Source organism: Mizuhopecten yessoensis, unplaced genomic scaffold (assembly GCF_002113885.1).
Source record: "Mizuhopecten yessoensis strain PY_sf001 unplaced genomic scaffold, ASM211388v2 scaffold10911, whole genome shotgun sequence".
Taxonomy (NCBI): domain Eukaryota; kingdom Metazoa; phylum Mollusca; class Bivalvia; order Pectinida; family Pectinidae; genus Mizuhopecten; species Mizuhopecten yessoensis.
In genome coordinates this window covers 7,263-24,608 of record NW_018408783.1, presented here as the reverse complement: position 1 = coordinate 24,608, position 17,346 = coordinate 7,263, and the positions used below count along the sequence as shown (strand labels likewise).

General features: G+C 38.4%; 1 protein-coding gene across 1 annotated transcript in view; it reads right to left on the bottom strand.

The window, feature by feature from the left end:
- The window catches only part of LOC110463463 (glycoprotein-N-acetylgalactosamine 3-beta-galactosyltransferase 1-like), a 53,981-nt gene extending 37,935 nt beyond the window's left edge, over window positions 1–16,046 (bottom strand). The window contains exon 1 of the mRNA XM_021518081.1: window positions 15,819–16,046. Coding sequence (XP_021373756.1) covers window positions 15,819–15,846 — 28 coding nt within the window. The 5' untranslated portion in view covers window positions 15,847–16,046. The remainder of the gene's footprint in view (window positions 1–15,818) is intronic.
- Window positions 16,047–17,346: the final 1,300 nt, after the last annotated feature.

Below are 17,346 nucleotides of genomic sequence, written 5' to 3'. Positions count from 1 at the left end.
CCTTACTGTGTCCAATGCTTTGACCTCTGAACTGAACCTTTGAAAAAAGTTAATCTGGGGCATATCTTCTCTACTATTTCACCTGGAGTAACCAGATTTTATGTCCAAGACCATTTTGGGATGGAGGAGTGCAGAGTGCAAGATTTAGGTCACTGTGACTTGACCTTTGACCTTTACTTTTGAAAATATTTGTACGGGACATATCTTCTATGCTATTCCACCTGGAGTAACTAGATTTGGCCAAACAAGGACATCTTGGGATGGTGTAGTGAAGTAGGTCACTATGACCTCACTGTGACCTATATATATGCTTCCTGACATAAGTGTACTGTTTGTGTATAGAAATTCTTAACGGTGGCCATGTGGGTCTATGGATTGCCTTGCAACAATTTGCCTTGTTAATACATATTTTCTATAAACAGTAGATCATATTTCTTTCATTTTGTCTTCAGAAAATTTTGCCTTTAATGGATCAGGCGATATATTGACAAGGGTGTTAAAATAATAGTAAATTAGTAACAACAAAAAGGCCTACATGGAATATCTGACAGATTTTCTTCATTAAAATTCATATTTTTTAGACTACCATTCATTTCATTTTCATGGAAGAATATTCAGCGCACTATGTCCCAAGGAGGAATTCTGTTTGTTTTGTTACGTTAAAGTTCTTGGCTGGGGGCGCCGCAGGCGCCCGAAATCTACACTATCATCACAAAGGTTACTTAACTATGTGCGCTCGCTTATAGGCAGTGCCTATTTCATATTAAAAAATGCAACGCTAATTAATTTGAGTTGTAAAACGACATTCGATTGGCCAATCAAAATATTTTGCGACTGTATAACCACAATATACCGCAGCAAATTTCAAAATACAGTAGGGTTTGTCCCCTTAGTGTCATGAAGGACAATTCATGTTCCAAGGGAATTCAATCTGTCTAGGATGGCCCTTTGAGTATTTTCCAAAAACTCTAACAGTATACTGCTCTTTATATAAAACAGGGTTTTGCTGTGTGACAAATTCGTCCTAAAGGTTTTAGGCAAGTTGCATGGGTAGATATCACCCAATTAGTATTTCCTTCAATGATACAGTTATGCATACCATTGATACACATATCTATCTAATATTGCCTTCACTATTTGAGGATATAATCACTATTACAATCACGCGCTAGTCCTAATCCGTGATCGATATTCAAGGCAATGTAATCGTTATTATTCACACTAATGTACAGCATTCTATTCAATCTGAAGGAAATAACTCGGAGGAAGGGGAGGGGATTATTTAGTTTTTATGAAAGAACTGAGTAACGCATAGGGTGATAAGGTGTCTTTCTCAAAGAAACAAACACATGTCACTGTCGACAGGAATTCTAATCTATGACCCTGTTGTAAATTAATGTACAGTATGTATCGGGGTTCAGTTCTCTTGCATACATCAAATCTAGCGGCCAAATTTGAGAAACAATAATGCTTTGACTTACCCTCCATTTGACATGGAAAAAGTATTTAGCACTAATTATGGACAAAACAATGTGATAAAGTAACAGATGAACATTTTGGATGACTCGGAATGATGAATGAACCAACGACACCATGAAAATCATGGATGAATGAACCAACGACACCATGAAAATCAGAATTCATGCGAGTCCCCTATAGGCAGCATTACATTTTCGCCAAGAGCAGGAACACCGAGGAGGCAAAGACGTGGACCGTTCAAACCTATGACGTTTAAACACTATGTATAGAGGAAGAATATGTTTTAAGTGGACTATATATAGTAAGAACAGCTAGAACGTTTCTACTATTGTAAATATCGCAATCAATGGGGACTAATAGAGTAACTGTAAACACACCGAGCTTTAGTGCGAACTGTCACGGTAATCGCTGTTTAACTTAAGGTAGTCCATGCAACGTGAATTTACCGACTTCAAACTGTGTTATATTTTATTAACGGCTTTTCCTTCAATTCGTTTGTTTTGTTAAGATCTTTTAAAAATACTTTATAGATGTATGTTTACGATCTTTATAGATGTATGTTTACAATCTTTATAGATGTGTGGTCGTGAACCAAAGAAGTCTGGGAACTCTAACTGTAGTTTTCTTTGGTCCTTTCTTACTGACTCGGATTCAGCCACAAGATTATTTGTGACCAGTGACTGCCGTTAAGCCCATAACAGCTACTACAATTACGGGTTATCACAGAGGTACCACTGAAGATATATGTTGTCCATTTTGATAACACAGGGGCCTGTTCGTTTATGCGGAACAACCGGTTTTACCGTTTATAAATGTAACAATTTCGGGTATAAATCCTGGCGGACCTGCAAATGTTTATGCAGGCCTTGCAAAGCTTGGTCAAGGCTCGCCTGAAAGAAGCATCAGATTACCAGGTCCGACCTTATTTAATAAACGAACAACAGTGGTCCGACCGGTTTGACCGTTTAAACGAAAACGGCCCAGGTGTGTACGACATGAACAAACCCTGTTCGGTAACACAAGTGTGTACGACGTGAACAAACCCTGTTCGGTAACACAGGAACAAACCCTGTTCGGTAACACAGGTGTGTACGACGTGGACAAACCCTGTTTGGTAACACAGGTGTGTACGACGTGAACAAACCCTGTTCGTTTCTTTTCACATCACATCATATCAAATATACAAATACTCACATTCTTGAAGGGGTTCACAAAAGGTCATATGAAAGAGGGAGAGGGGAGGGTCAAATCAGCCCTCCTTAATGTCGTTCTGAGTCAAATATAATGGTATACGCTACGTAGTGCATACCTCCTACCTTCTACAGAAAATACATTCACAAATTCAAATAAGAAAAAATCCTTAACTAATTGTTCTGAATGGAAAATCCCAATATTTGGTCTCCATTTACAATACTTTATCTTGTCTAGTAGGCTACATTTGCTTTCAATCAATGCTTCGTCTATACCAGTATAGTGCTACAGTACTATGTATGTCACCCCGCTGTTACATTCCTATCATATTAAACAAAGCAACAAGAACCTAACGAAACACTTACCTGACTGTTGTTTAGTTTATCTCAGGTTAATCTACCAGGTAGGTGTAAATTGATATTTCACGTGTCACCATAGGGGAATTACATGTTATGCTTATCATACACTGAGAGCCCAAGGCCTTAAGAAAGTCACATAAGTCTGGAGAAACGGATAGTTAGAAAAGGGATACATTTTGCATTTTAAGCCAGAATGTTAAAGCAGAAACATGTTTTTCCCGATATAAATCTTCGTTCTTTACTGTTTTCCGTTATAAAGACACAGTTTACGAAAAGTTTCCATTTTTTTTTAGAATTTAATTGATATGTACTGTCTCTACTACTTCAACGTTGCCCAATGGAAGAAACAGATCTGTACAAATCAGACTGTCTGCATGTTCAAAGGAAACATCGGATGAACTGCAGAAGGCCTAATTTGGATCTCGGCTTTTCGGATTGGCCGATATCTGATTGAAACGATTTCTTTTTTGATAACCCGATTTGTAAAATACTCAGCAAATTATCAGATACACGTAGTAGTATCCAATAAACAAAAATGATACGATACACGTAGTGGCAACCGATACATATTATATTCTCAGTCGGAAGTAGTGGCATCCGGTACAGAAAACAATTCAGTTATACGTAGTGGTATCTTATGTACATCTTATTGCTAAATACACGTAGTGGTATTCAATATATAACATATTATAAGATAAATGTACATGTTGTATCAGAAATAAAAACATAATATCAGATATAAATAGTGGTATCAGATACACATCATATCATCAAAATACACAAAGTTTAACAAATATGCGTAGTGGTATCAGATAAACAATATTTCATCCGACGCGAGTATCTGTATCCGATACAAAACATGTTATAAGATACACGTATCTGTATCTGATACCCAACATATCATCAGATACACGTAGTGGTATCAGGTACACAACATATCATCAGATACACTTAGTGATATTCGATACACAACATATCCTCAGATACACGTAGTGGTATCCGATAACAAGATATAATAAGATACACGTAAAGGTGTCTGATACACAACATATCATCAGATACACATAGTGGTATCAGATACACAACATATAACCAGATACACGTAGTGGTATACAATACACAACATATCATCCGATACATGTAGTTGTATCAGGTACACAACATATCATCAGATACACTTAGTGATATTCGATACACAACATATCATCAGATACACGTAGTGGTGTCCGATACACAAGATATTATCAGATACACGTAGTGGTGTCCGATACACAACATATCATCAGATACACGTAGTTGTATCCAATACACAACATATCATCCGATACATGTAGTGGTATCAGATACACAACATATCATCAGATACACGTAGTGGTATCCGATACACAAAATATCATGAGATGCACGTAGTGGTATCCGATACACAACATATCATCAAATACACATAGTGGTATCAGATACACAACATATCATCAGATGCACGTAGTGATATCCGATACACAACATATCATCAAATACACATAGTGGTATCAGATACACAACATATCATCAGATGCACGTAGTGGTATCCGATACACAACATATCATCAGATACACATAGTGGTATCCGATACACAACAAATCATCAGATACACTTAGAGGTAACAGATACACAACATGTCATCAGATACACGTTGTTGTATCAGGTACACAACATATCATCAGATACACGTAGTGGTATCAGATACACAACATATCATCAGATACACGTAGTGGTATCCGATACACAAAATATCATGAGATGCACGTAGTGGTATCCGATACACAACATATCATCAGATACACATAGTGGTATCAGATACACAACATATCATCAGACACACGTAGTGGTATCCGATACACAACATATAACCAGATACACGTAGTGGTGTCCGATACACAACATATCATCAGATACACGTAGTTGTATCCAATACACAACATATCATCCGATACATGTAGTGGTATCAGATACACAACATATCGTCAGATACACGTAGTGGTATCAGACACACAACATATCATCAGATACACGTAGTGGTGTCCGATACACAAGATATTATCAGATACACGTAGTGGTGTCCGATACACAACATATCATCAGATACACGAAGTGGTATCAGGTACACAAGATATCATCAGATACACGTAGTGATATTCGATACACAACATATCATCAGATACACGTAGTGGTATCCGATAACAAGATATAATAAGATACACGTAAAGGTGTCCGATACACAACATATCATCAGATACACATAGTGGTATCCATTACACAACAAATTATCAGATACACTTAGTGGTAACAGATACACAACATGTCATCAGATACACGCTGTGGTATCAGGTACACAACATATCATCAGATACACGTAGTGGTATTCGATACACAACATATCATCATCCGATACACGTAGTGGTATCCAATACACAATATATCATCAGATACACTTAGTGATATTCGATACACAACATATCATCATCCGATACACGTAGTGGTATCAGATACACAATATATCATCAGATACACGTAGTGGTATCCGATACACAACATATCATCCGATACACGTAGTGGTATCCGATACACAATATATCATCAGATACACGTAGTGGTGTCCGATACACAAAATATAATCACATACACAACATATCATCAGATACACGTAGTGGTATCAGATACACAACAAATCATCAAATACACGTAGTTGTATCCGATACACAACAAATCATCAGATACACGTAGTGGTATCAGATACACAACATGTCAACAGATACACGTTGTGGTATCATATACACAAGATATCATCAGATACACGTAGTGGTATTCGATACACAACATATCATCAGATACACGTAGTGGTATCCGATACACAACAAATCATCAGATACGCGTTGAGGTATCAGGTACACAACATATCATCAGATACACGTAGTGGTATCAGATACACAACATATCATCAGATACACGTAGTTGTATCCGATACACAACAAATCATCAGATACACGTAGTGGTATCAGATACACAACATGTCAACAGATACACGTTGTGGTATCATATACACAAGATATCATCAGATACACGTAGTGGTATTCGATACACAACATATCATCAGATACACGTAGTGGTATCCGATACACAACAAATCATCAGATACGCGTTGAGGTATCAGGTACACAACATATCATCAGATACACGTAGTGGTATCAGATACACAACATATCATCAGATACACGTTGAGGTATCAGGTACACAACATATCATCAGATACACGTAGTGGTATCAGATACACAAGATATAATCAGATACACGTAGTGGTGTCCGATACACAACAAATCATCAGATACGCGTTGAGGTATCAGATACACAACATATCATCAGATACACGTAGTGGTGTCCGATACACAACATATCATCAGATACACGTAGTGGTATCAGGTACAGAACATATCATCAGATACACGTAGTGGTATCAGATACACAACATATCATGAGATACACGTAGTGGTACCCGATACACAACATGTCATCCGATACACGTAGTGGTGTCAGATACACAACATATAACCAGATACACGTAGTGGTGTCAGATACGCAACATATAACCAGATACACGTAGTGGTGTCAGATACACAACATATCATGAGATACACGTAGTGGTATCCGATACACAACATATCACCAGATACACGTAGTGGTGTCAGATACACAACATATCATGAGATACACGTAGTGGTGTCAGATACACAACATATAACCAGATACACGTAGTGGTGTCAGATACACAACATATAACCAGATACACGTAGTGGTGTCAGATACACAACATATCATCAGATACACGTAGTGGTGTCAGATACACAACATATCATCAAATACACGTCCTTGCATACTTAACTGAATCGGGTAAGAAGAAAAAAACTTTCAAAATGAAAACAATAAATATTTGTAATTTACATCAATGAGATTAAAAACGCCATGCATCATGTTTTCGCTTATTGAAAGTTTTTCCCATGATATCTACGACGACGATCCCATTCTGAAAATGTTGCCAAAATATCGTGTTAAAACAATTTAATGAATATTAGTTGTTGTACAGAAAATCTGTTTATGAAGAGACTTTTCAAGAGATATTTGTTACAGGTAGAGAAAATAAATAGACGTTTTCTGACAAACTTATACTTTAGAATCAAATTTTAACATGCATTTATGATTACGTTTTGGGCTAGGCCTCATATAGAGAAAATAAGTAAATAAATCTAACCTTTTCTTACAAGGAATCTCATATCACTATGTGGTTATGCGGAGTTCTCCTGATAACTTAAAACATGTGACCGAGAACTTGGACTGTCACTAGTATCTCTGCCACGTCCCCAAAGTCGCTATCCATTACTGGGTAATCAGCCATCCAATTACGGGTTTTATTTATACAGGGAGTACTTATACATTTTCTTTCCTGATAACACAGGTATAGGGTAAGACAAAGCAGAATAAAGCCCCGGGTTATTTTTATTTGAAGCGTTCTTGTCGGTGAAATAAAAATATGTCCTTCAGCTATATCAACACGTGAATAAATATTATTCTAACGACCGTTCTAACGGTGCATTGTAGCTTATACGCTTTGCGACTACTCCGAATTGTATGCTCGTTCGATAGTTGTATACAAAGATCTGATATGGAGCTCAATGTGATAAAGTGAACGAGGAAAATATATCGAACAGTGTGTAAAATTATACATGACGATAATGTCAGAACTGAAAAAAACCATTTTGGTTATTCAACCATCTTCGTCTGCAGGTCAAGGCGATTAAGAAAAGTATTTACTCTACATATTGTATTAGAGACTTCTAATGTTAGGATCCCTTGCAGAGTTGGATTGGCTTTTGTTCTTAGACTTGGGAAAACTAAAGCGATCAAGATTTCCCTTCCCTAACGCCTCTCTTCGAAATACCTAAAGCCTTATTGTTGAACGATTCCCCTTACGATAATGGTATTAGGGTGCGTCCCCTGACAGGGACAGATCCTTAAAATAAGTGTTTGCTTCTCTCTGCTTTACATTCAGCTTAAATGAGTGTCGGTAAGGTGTGGTTGATCCATTGTCAGTATAATGTAACGATGTAGAGTACAGTTTTTGCGCCATTTGTCATGGTTTTAGTTGAAGAAGGACTGGAAAGTCGGTACTAGGTCTATGTTAACGCTAGGAGGCACACTATACCAGTATACCGCTTCTAGCAAACACTCATACGTTACACACACGGGTGACTATTTAAAAACCCAATAGATAATATAGTCGTTAATATGTATCTAATACAGATGTTTATGTGACAAGGAAGTAATTCAAAAAGCGTAGACAATAAGTATGAGGTTGTCAAATTTACAGAACAATCCGCTCCGTTACTTCCATTACATGAAAACAAAGCAGAAATATGAAAATATACAACTTATAGTCAAAAACAATATACCTAGCGTAAACAGAAGGCAGAATTTCCATTGACCGTTTCGTTGACCAATGGAACTGACGCGTAAAAACAGATACCGAAGCTGGAAAAAATGACACGACGATTCGTTCAGTGATGATGAATGGGATATAGGGTAAATGTTTATCTTTATAATGTATTACGGTCAGATATTTAATGAATTAACATTGACACCTTGGAATGTCAAACAAATGTGACTCCGCCGTCATTTTGAGTGTGGTTTTGTTTTATCATGTTCAACTGTATACATGTACATGTAACAGGTAGAGTCCTTTATGGACTTGCCTTTAAGTGTGGAATGTTAGCGTGCGGGTGTTTATATTTGTTTCTGGCAGGGCATGCTGGTGTATTTGCCTCCTTGCGGTAGCACGGATCCCGGATTTGTTGCCGATATTAAAGTGCTACCTCGCTGATATTCCATGTTTAAGCCACCCATCACAGTATTCCATCTGGTCACACTGTACTGACAGTGAGTACACCCTAAATAATCAAAAGCACGCTGGCAATGACTCGCTGTGCTGACAGTGAGTACACCCTAAATAACGAACAGCACGCTGGGAATGGTCACACTGTACTGAAAGAGAGTACACCCTAAATACCGAACAGCACGCTGGGCATGGTCACACTGTACTGACAGCGAGTACACCCTGAATAACGAACAGTACGCTGGGAATGGTCACACTGTCCTGACAGCGAGTACACCCTAAATACCGAACAGCACGCTGGGCATGGTCACACTGTACTGACAGCGAGTACACTCAAATACCGAACAGCACGCTGGGAATGGTCACACTGTACTGACAGTGAGTACACCCTAAATACCAAACAGCACGCTGGGAATGGTCACACTGTACTGACAGCGAGTACACTCAAATACCGAACAGCACGCTGGGAATGACTACACTGTCCTGACAGTGAGTACACCCTAAATACCGAACAGCACGCTGGGAATGGTCACACTGTACTGACAGTGAGTACAACCTACATACCGAACAGCACACTGGGAATGACTACACTGTACTGACAGTGAGTACACGCTAAATACCGAACAGCACGCGGACAATGACTACACTGTGCTGACAGTGAGTACACACTAAATACTGAACAGCACGCTGGAAATGACTACACTGTAGTGACAGTGGGTACACCCTAAATACGGAACAGCACGCTGGGAATGGCCACACTGTACTGACAGTGGGTACACCCTAAATACGGAACAGCACGCTGGGAATGGTCACCCTGTACTACCATGCTAGGACTCCGCTGTGGCCCGGCCTGAGGACAGAACGGATTTCCTTCCTCATTTGAGTGAAAGGTCAAGAGTATGCACAGACACTTCTATGTTTTTAACTCCTGTTAATACATAGAAAATACGACTACATTTATGGCTGTATTCACCACCCATCACAGTATTCCATCTGGTCACACTGTACTACCATGCTAGGACTCCGCTGTGGCCCGGCCTGAGGACAGAACGTATTTCCTTCCTCATTTGAGTGAAAGGTCCACTGTACTGACAGTGCGTACACCCTAAATACGGAACAGCACGCTGGGAATGGCCACACTGTACTGACAGTTAGTACACCCTAAATACCAAACAGCACGCTGGGAATGGGCAAACTGTACTGACAGTGTGTACACCCTAAATACCAAACAGCACGCTGGGAATGATCACACTGTACTGACAGCGGGTACACCCTAAATACCGACAGTGAGTACAACCTAAATACAGAACAGCACACTGGGAATGACTACACTGGACTGACAGTGAGTACACACTAAATACTGAACAGCACGCTGACAATGCCAACACTGTACTGACAGAGAGTACACCCTAAATAACGAACAGCACGCTGGCAATGGCTACACTGTACTGACAGTGAGTACAGCCTAAATACTGAACAGCACGCTGGGAATGACCACACTGTGCTGACAGTGAGTACAGCCTAAATACTGAACACCACGCTGGGAATGGTCACACTGTACTACCATGCTAGGACTCCGCTGTGGCCCGGCCTGAGGACAGAACGTATTTCCTTCCTCATTTGAGTGAAAGGTCCACTGTACTGACAGTTAGTACACCCTAAATAACGAACAGCACGCTGGGAATGGTCACACTGTACTGACAGCGGGTACACCCTAAATACCGATCAGCACGCTGACAATGCCTACACTGTACTGACAGTTAGTACACCCTAAATAACGAACAGCACGCTGGCAATGGCTACACTGTACTGACAGTGCGTACACCCTAAATACGGAACAGCACGCTGGGAATGGTCACACTGGTGAGTACACCCTAAATACCGAACAGCACGCTGGCAATGACTACACTGTACTGACAGCGAGTACACCCTAAATACTGAACAGCACGCTGGGAATGGTCACACTGTACTACCATGCTAGGACTCTGCTGTGGCCCGGCCTGAGGACAGAACGTATTTCCTTCCTCATTTGAGTGAAAGGTCAAGAGTATGCACAGACACTTCTATGTTTTTAACTCCTGTTAATACATAGAAAATACGACTACATTTATGGCTGTATTCACTGCTTTCATATACATGTTTTATCTACGAATTATCAGAATGAATCCAGCTATAAATTTCCTTTGGCTATCGAGAGATCGAAGGGATATGCGTTAACATTTACATATTATATAGGTAATAACTAGTTGTTTGTACTTTGTGATGGGGTATCGTTTCATGGTGGCTGTTTTTATCTCTGTGTTATATGTTGTGATATGTAACAGTTCATGTTTCTGTCTTTATAAAGGGGCGGATAGTTTGGAACATTTGACAACTTTCTTTGCCTGCACTGTTGCTATTAATTATTCGATTATATATCTATTTAAGTAACATGCATCCAATGAACATGTGTTGGTTCGGATCAATGCCCATATTGAACCAAACTGCCGGGTCGTCGTTATAACCTACATGTACGAGACCTAATATCAATCACATAAAGAAATACGCATCATAATCTGGTTTCTTTCTAGAATTTGGCAAATTCCATTGTCTGCACTCTCGTCATTACATCTTGGCCTATATATATCGATTGACGTAGTACGCACCTATCGACTTGTTTGTTTCGATACAGTGCCTGTAGTAACTACTTATAACACCTGTATGTGTTATATATAGATAACACAAGGTCACCTGGAATATCGTCGATCAACGGTACAAACATATAGGTCCCAGTATTTATCCTTGTGGCATTCTAATAATGAAATCCCTACATTTCGATCTGGCTCATTTCTCACAGGAATCCTTTAATTCAACAGTTTAACTGGTTTCGAAAGCTGATGATAAATCGACTATCATTATTAATTGAGTAAAATCTAAAGATATGATTGCTGATTTTACGGTGTATATATATATATTTATGAAATCGCTTAATACTTTGTATTAAAAACAGAGCTCAAATTCAAATTTCCCCGATGTTATATTGTCACAACAAGAGTGTGAGTGAAAAGCGTTACATTCCTGATAGAGAGTGAGTGAGAACCGTTACATTCCTTATAGAGAGTGAGTGAGAACTGTTAGATTCCTGATAGAGAGTGAGTGAGAACCGTTACACTTCTGATAGAGAGTGAGTGAGAACCGTTACATTTCTGATAGAGAGTGAGTGAGAACCGTTACACCTCTGATAAAGAGTGAGTGAGAACCGTTACACTTCTGATAGAGAGTGATTGAGAACCGTTACACTTCTGATAGAGAGTGAGTGAGAACCGTTACACTTCTGATAGAGAGTGAGTGAGAACCGTTACACTTCTGATAGAGAGTGAGTGAGAACCGTTACACTTCTGATAGAGAGTGAGTGAGAACCGTTACACTTCTGATAGAGAGTGAGTGAGAACCGTTACACTTCTGATAGAGAGTGAGTGAGAACCGTTACACTTCTGATAGAGAGTGAGTGAGAACCGTTACACTTCTGATAGAGAGTGAGTGAGAACCGTTACACTTCTGATAGAGAGTGAGTGAGAACCGTTACACTTCTGATAGAGAGTGAGTGAGAACCGTTACACTTCTGATAGAGAGTGAGTGAGAACCGTTACACTTCTGATAGAGAGTGAGTGAGAACCGTTACACTTCTGATAGAGAGTGAGTGAGAACCGTTACACTTCTGATAGAGAGTGAGTGAGAACCGTTACACTTCTGATAGAGAGTGAGTGAGAACCGTTACACTTCTGATAGAGAGTGAGTGAGAACCGTTACACTTCTGATAGAGAGTGAGTGAGAACCGTTACACTTCTGATAGAGAGTGAGTGAGAACCGTTACACTTCTGATAGAGAGTGAGTGAGAACCGTTACACTTCTGATAGAGAGTGAGTGGGAACCGTTACACTTCTGATAGAGAGTGAGTGGGAACCGTTACACTTCTGATAGAGAGTGAGTGAGAACTGTTACACTTCTGATAGAGAGTGAGTGAGAACCGTTACACTTCTGCTAGAGAGTGAGTGAGAACCGTTACATTTCTGATAGAGAGTGAGTGAGAACCGTTACACTTCTGATAGAGAGTGAGTGAGAACCGTGACATTTCTGATAGAGAGTGAGAACTGTTACATTTCTGATAGAGAGTGAGTGAGAACCGTTACATTCCTGATAGAGAGTGAGTGAGAACCGTTACACTTCTGATAGAGAGTGAGAACTGTTACATTCCTGATAGAGAGTGAGTGAGAACCGTTACACTTCTAATAGAGAGTGAGTGAGAACCGTTACATTCCTGATAGAGAGTGAGTGAGAACCGTTACACTTCTGATAGACTTCTGTTTACGCACGCATGTGTTACCATTAAAGAGATTCGCTCTAGCGCCTTCGGCGCCCGAGAGCTACGCTCTTATAAATAGCTAAATACATTGTTATTCGAATGCACGATCAAAGTTTCCTCTTAAATTATATTAAGGCTGTTTAAACAGGGTTGAACTTGTGTGTGACGTTACAGATGTGGTTTCCCATATCGAGGCAATAGTCGCTGAAGCAAATGTGTGTTTGTTAGAAAAGTCACAAGATTTCGAAAACGGAGGTCATTACGACCTTCGCAGATTTAAGCTTTTTATTGCAAAATATAAAGTCTTATCCTAGTGTTCTATAGCCAGTCATGCTGGGATAACTGTGAATAGATAGATAGCTGGTGCAAACCGTTGTACGTTGTATCATACAAAACCTGGCATTGCTTGCTAATCCCTTTTGTGTTTTCCTACTTTCTTTTATCTCACTTCCGTTTATTTGGTACTTAATGATAGTGGGTATTTTCTTTATAAATTAAATATAATTATGAATCAATGGATGTTTACCTTGCGAAGTGGACATCATACGTTTGGAGATAAATGAAATGGGGTTTTCGAACAAACTTTCAAAATGTTTTTTTTTTTTTTATTAGGAATGAAGTAATATTAAAATCGTTTACACAATATGTGACAATACAGCCATTTAGGGATATTTCTATAAAGCGTTGATTATCTATATAACATTTATTACCTGAGTATATGCTATTTCCACTATGTGATCGATTAGGTCGCTAAACGTATTTTGTCTAAAATAAATACAGATATTTCTCCTTTAGCTTCCTGGTGCAGTCGAGTTTTATGAGACTGGTGACACGTGGGGGTTTACGTGTCTCTGTGATGATTAATGATTGGACCATATGGTTGATTCTAATCTACTTTATTATCTACCTTTTGATGGTGGAGGCGAGGGATATTTGTTATACTATAGCAATAAATGAACTCAGCATGAATACACACACGTCAGTACGATATAGAACACTAGCGAAGCGCTGCTTACCACTGTCACTATGCATTGGGAAATGTTTTACCTTCATGAAGGGACTGGTGTTTGTTTATGTAAATGATCAAAGATGTAAACAAATGATTGATTATCAAAAGGCCTCTTGGTGTAAATAATCGGCGGCTAGAAACAGATTCGAACCCTGGACCTATAATCGTTAAACTAGCTCTCTTACCAACTGAGCTATCTCTTCAACGTAAGTCCACTTGCCCATTGCGCTACAGTTATGTCTAAATCGAAATTAGGGGACTGTTACTGTATATATTGTAGATAAAAACAGTGGAACAGTGTAAGACATGAGGCAGAGGTCCTTAATACTCATTATGTCGAACTTAACTGTTTGTCAGATATTCTACACTTTGAGTTTGGTCCTTTCACGAAATCTCGGACAGTGTTGTCATTGGACATACATCTATCTCGATTAGATAAATCAAGGATTTAACATCTCTACCATTGTCACTTGTATACCGCTTTGTTATAACTATCCTCTTACAGAAAAAAAATCACCATTGCTTTTGAACAAGTACCACTTGCTTCAAAAGCACTTTGAATGTTAAATATGAATAAATATTCATCGCATACGTTTATTCATAAAGCAACAATCGATTACTATTTTTCCAATTTTTATAAGTTATATCGGTTATACTGGAATGACAGAAAAGATCGTCAGTGACATCACAGACCACACTGAGACAGGTCCTACATATTTTTACGTGAGACATATATATAATAGGTGGAACTATCAGAACAGTTTCCAATAGGAAAAATGTTACGTGTAATATATTTTGCGTTATGTTTTCATAACAACATTTTGGGTCGGTAGCATTATTTAGCAAATAATTAGCAAATATGTAGTTTATAAAGGTAATATGGGAATACAACATATGTTGTGAAAAGGAAACGTTCGTGATACTGTATAACTAATGGTTTTGAGGTCACATAATGTGTGCTCTTGTTTCATAAAGCAAACAACCTTTTAAAATTTACAGCGCTATAAATTAAGTATCATTAAACACAAGTACAATCGGGAAAGGTACAATGTAATTTTCATGTTTAGGCAAGTGTGATCGAGAGTTGGGGGCCATGCTCTGTATCATACTCCGTTCAAAGTCGTACATTTTCTGTCTAGATACAATGATGCGACGAGTAATGGTTGTTTTTTGGACATCTTACCTGTACAATTGAATAACATTTATGTTATCAAATCTGTTTTGATTCAATTAAAAATCCTCTGTGTATAAAGTTTTAAAAGTTATTATTATGAAAAACGATTTTTTTTTCTGTTTAATATCACAAAAACTCTACCAACGTTGTAGAATATATCGGTATTTGCACTCGAGCCTTGCACTCGTGAAAACATTTTTTTCTATTTTGATAATTGCACTTCAAAATTATTTATGTGTTAAACTAGAAACTACATATTACGCTTCTCCTTCATATGGATTTTCTTCACACATTTATGAAGTAGACTATGCTTCATCACTACTCATTAGGTCATGTGACTTACCTCTGAGAACTAAAGTCCCTCTCGCCATGTCCCCAGACTGTAGGGTGATAAAGGCAGACTTTTGGCTGTATCAGAACTCGAAAACCAGGCTTGGTATAAGTTCGCGGTCTACACGGTCTAAAGGCTGATCAAGAGAAGGGGGACGTCACATCCGCAACGTGTCAGATTATTGATGTCTGTATCGACTGGCTGCACCAGTCCAATAAAACCTTTCGACTAATTAAACACAACTTAACAGACGAAAACGTGTCCAAGTGGCTTCAACGGGGCTCTGTACTACACGTACTACACGTAGGTTATCCCCCGCGACACAGACACCCGTAATCACCGTCACAAACCGTATCTTACCTGTTAGTAAAACTGTTCCTCCTACATATTATCTTATTCTGTGCAATTTATGAAGGTGGCTTTCTGATAGCATCTGCCACACAAAGTAGCTTGCTGGTGGTCAATGATAAATGCATCCCGACACTATTGTTACGGTGCTCAGTGTTTACTTAGTTGATGGGTCGTGTGGGTTTTATCTCTCCCATAAAGTTTTAAGAGCCACATTTGTGTGAAATCGAACGCACGTATAAAGTTAAGTACACATATACCGGTACAGTTTAACTGAATTTACTAAGATAGGAGACAAAATATCAATAGTCCATTCAACCTATATATAGTAGATAAAACGCAGTGTTATAGTGATTTTTATTTAAAATTTGACACGTTCGCTTTAATTTCCGAAATAACTAGCACTTGCATTGGTAATGATGTGATTTAATGAAACGCAGTAAATTTTGTGTCGAACCGATTACTACCAACCTTGATCATTGTCTCAACAGTTTTTGCTACCAACAAAATTCTTCTTAAAAAATATGAATTCTTATTCTAATGCGAATATTGATTTAGGATCCAAACCTTTTATTCCCTTTTTTAAACGAATAAGATATGCAGTGCTTCATGTATATAAGCGTAGAAGAAGGTTAGACAATTATGATAAGATATTGATATCTTAAAATAGATTTTGTTTGATTTGATAAATGCACGTATTTGTCTACTCAAACTGTGATGTCACTGTATCGAGTAAACCTGAATTTGAACACAAGTAACGCAATTTTTTTCGGCATTTGTCCCCTGTATTTTGGAACAAATCATATATATTTCGAAAACAGTTTTTTTTGGTATTCAGTTATATGTTATAGCTATGACATTTTGTTTTTCTAAATTAATTGTTCTGCATGTAGTTCACTTATTGACACCACTCGTAAACGTAAGGAGGTAAAAAAGAAAAACAAACAGGGTATTGAAATTTGACAATGAACATTAGCAATAAAGAGCAAAAGTTTTTGCCGACTCGATGAAAATTGCAAACGACAAACAGCTGAATTTAGATGTGCCTATGATTTGGGTTTTACTCAATATCAAATTGTGTATTTTGTAAGACAGGATGGTCCTAAACCGGAATTGTATTGATATCTGTTTCTAACAACAAATTTAGGGGGGAAAACAGGTGATCAATCTTTATATATTTCATAACGTGTTT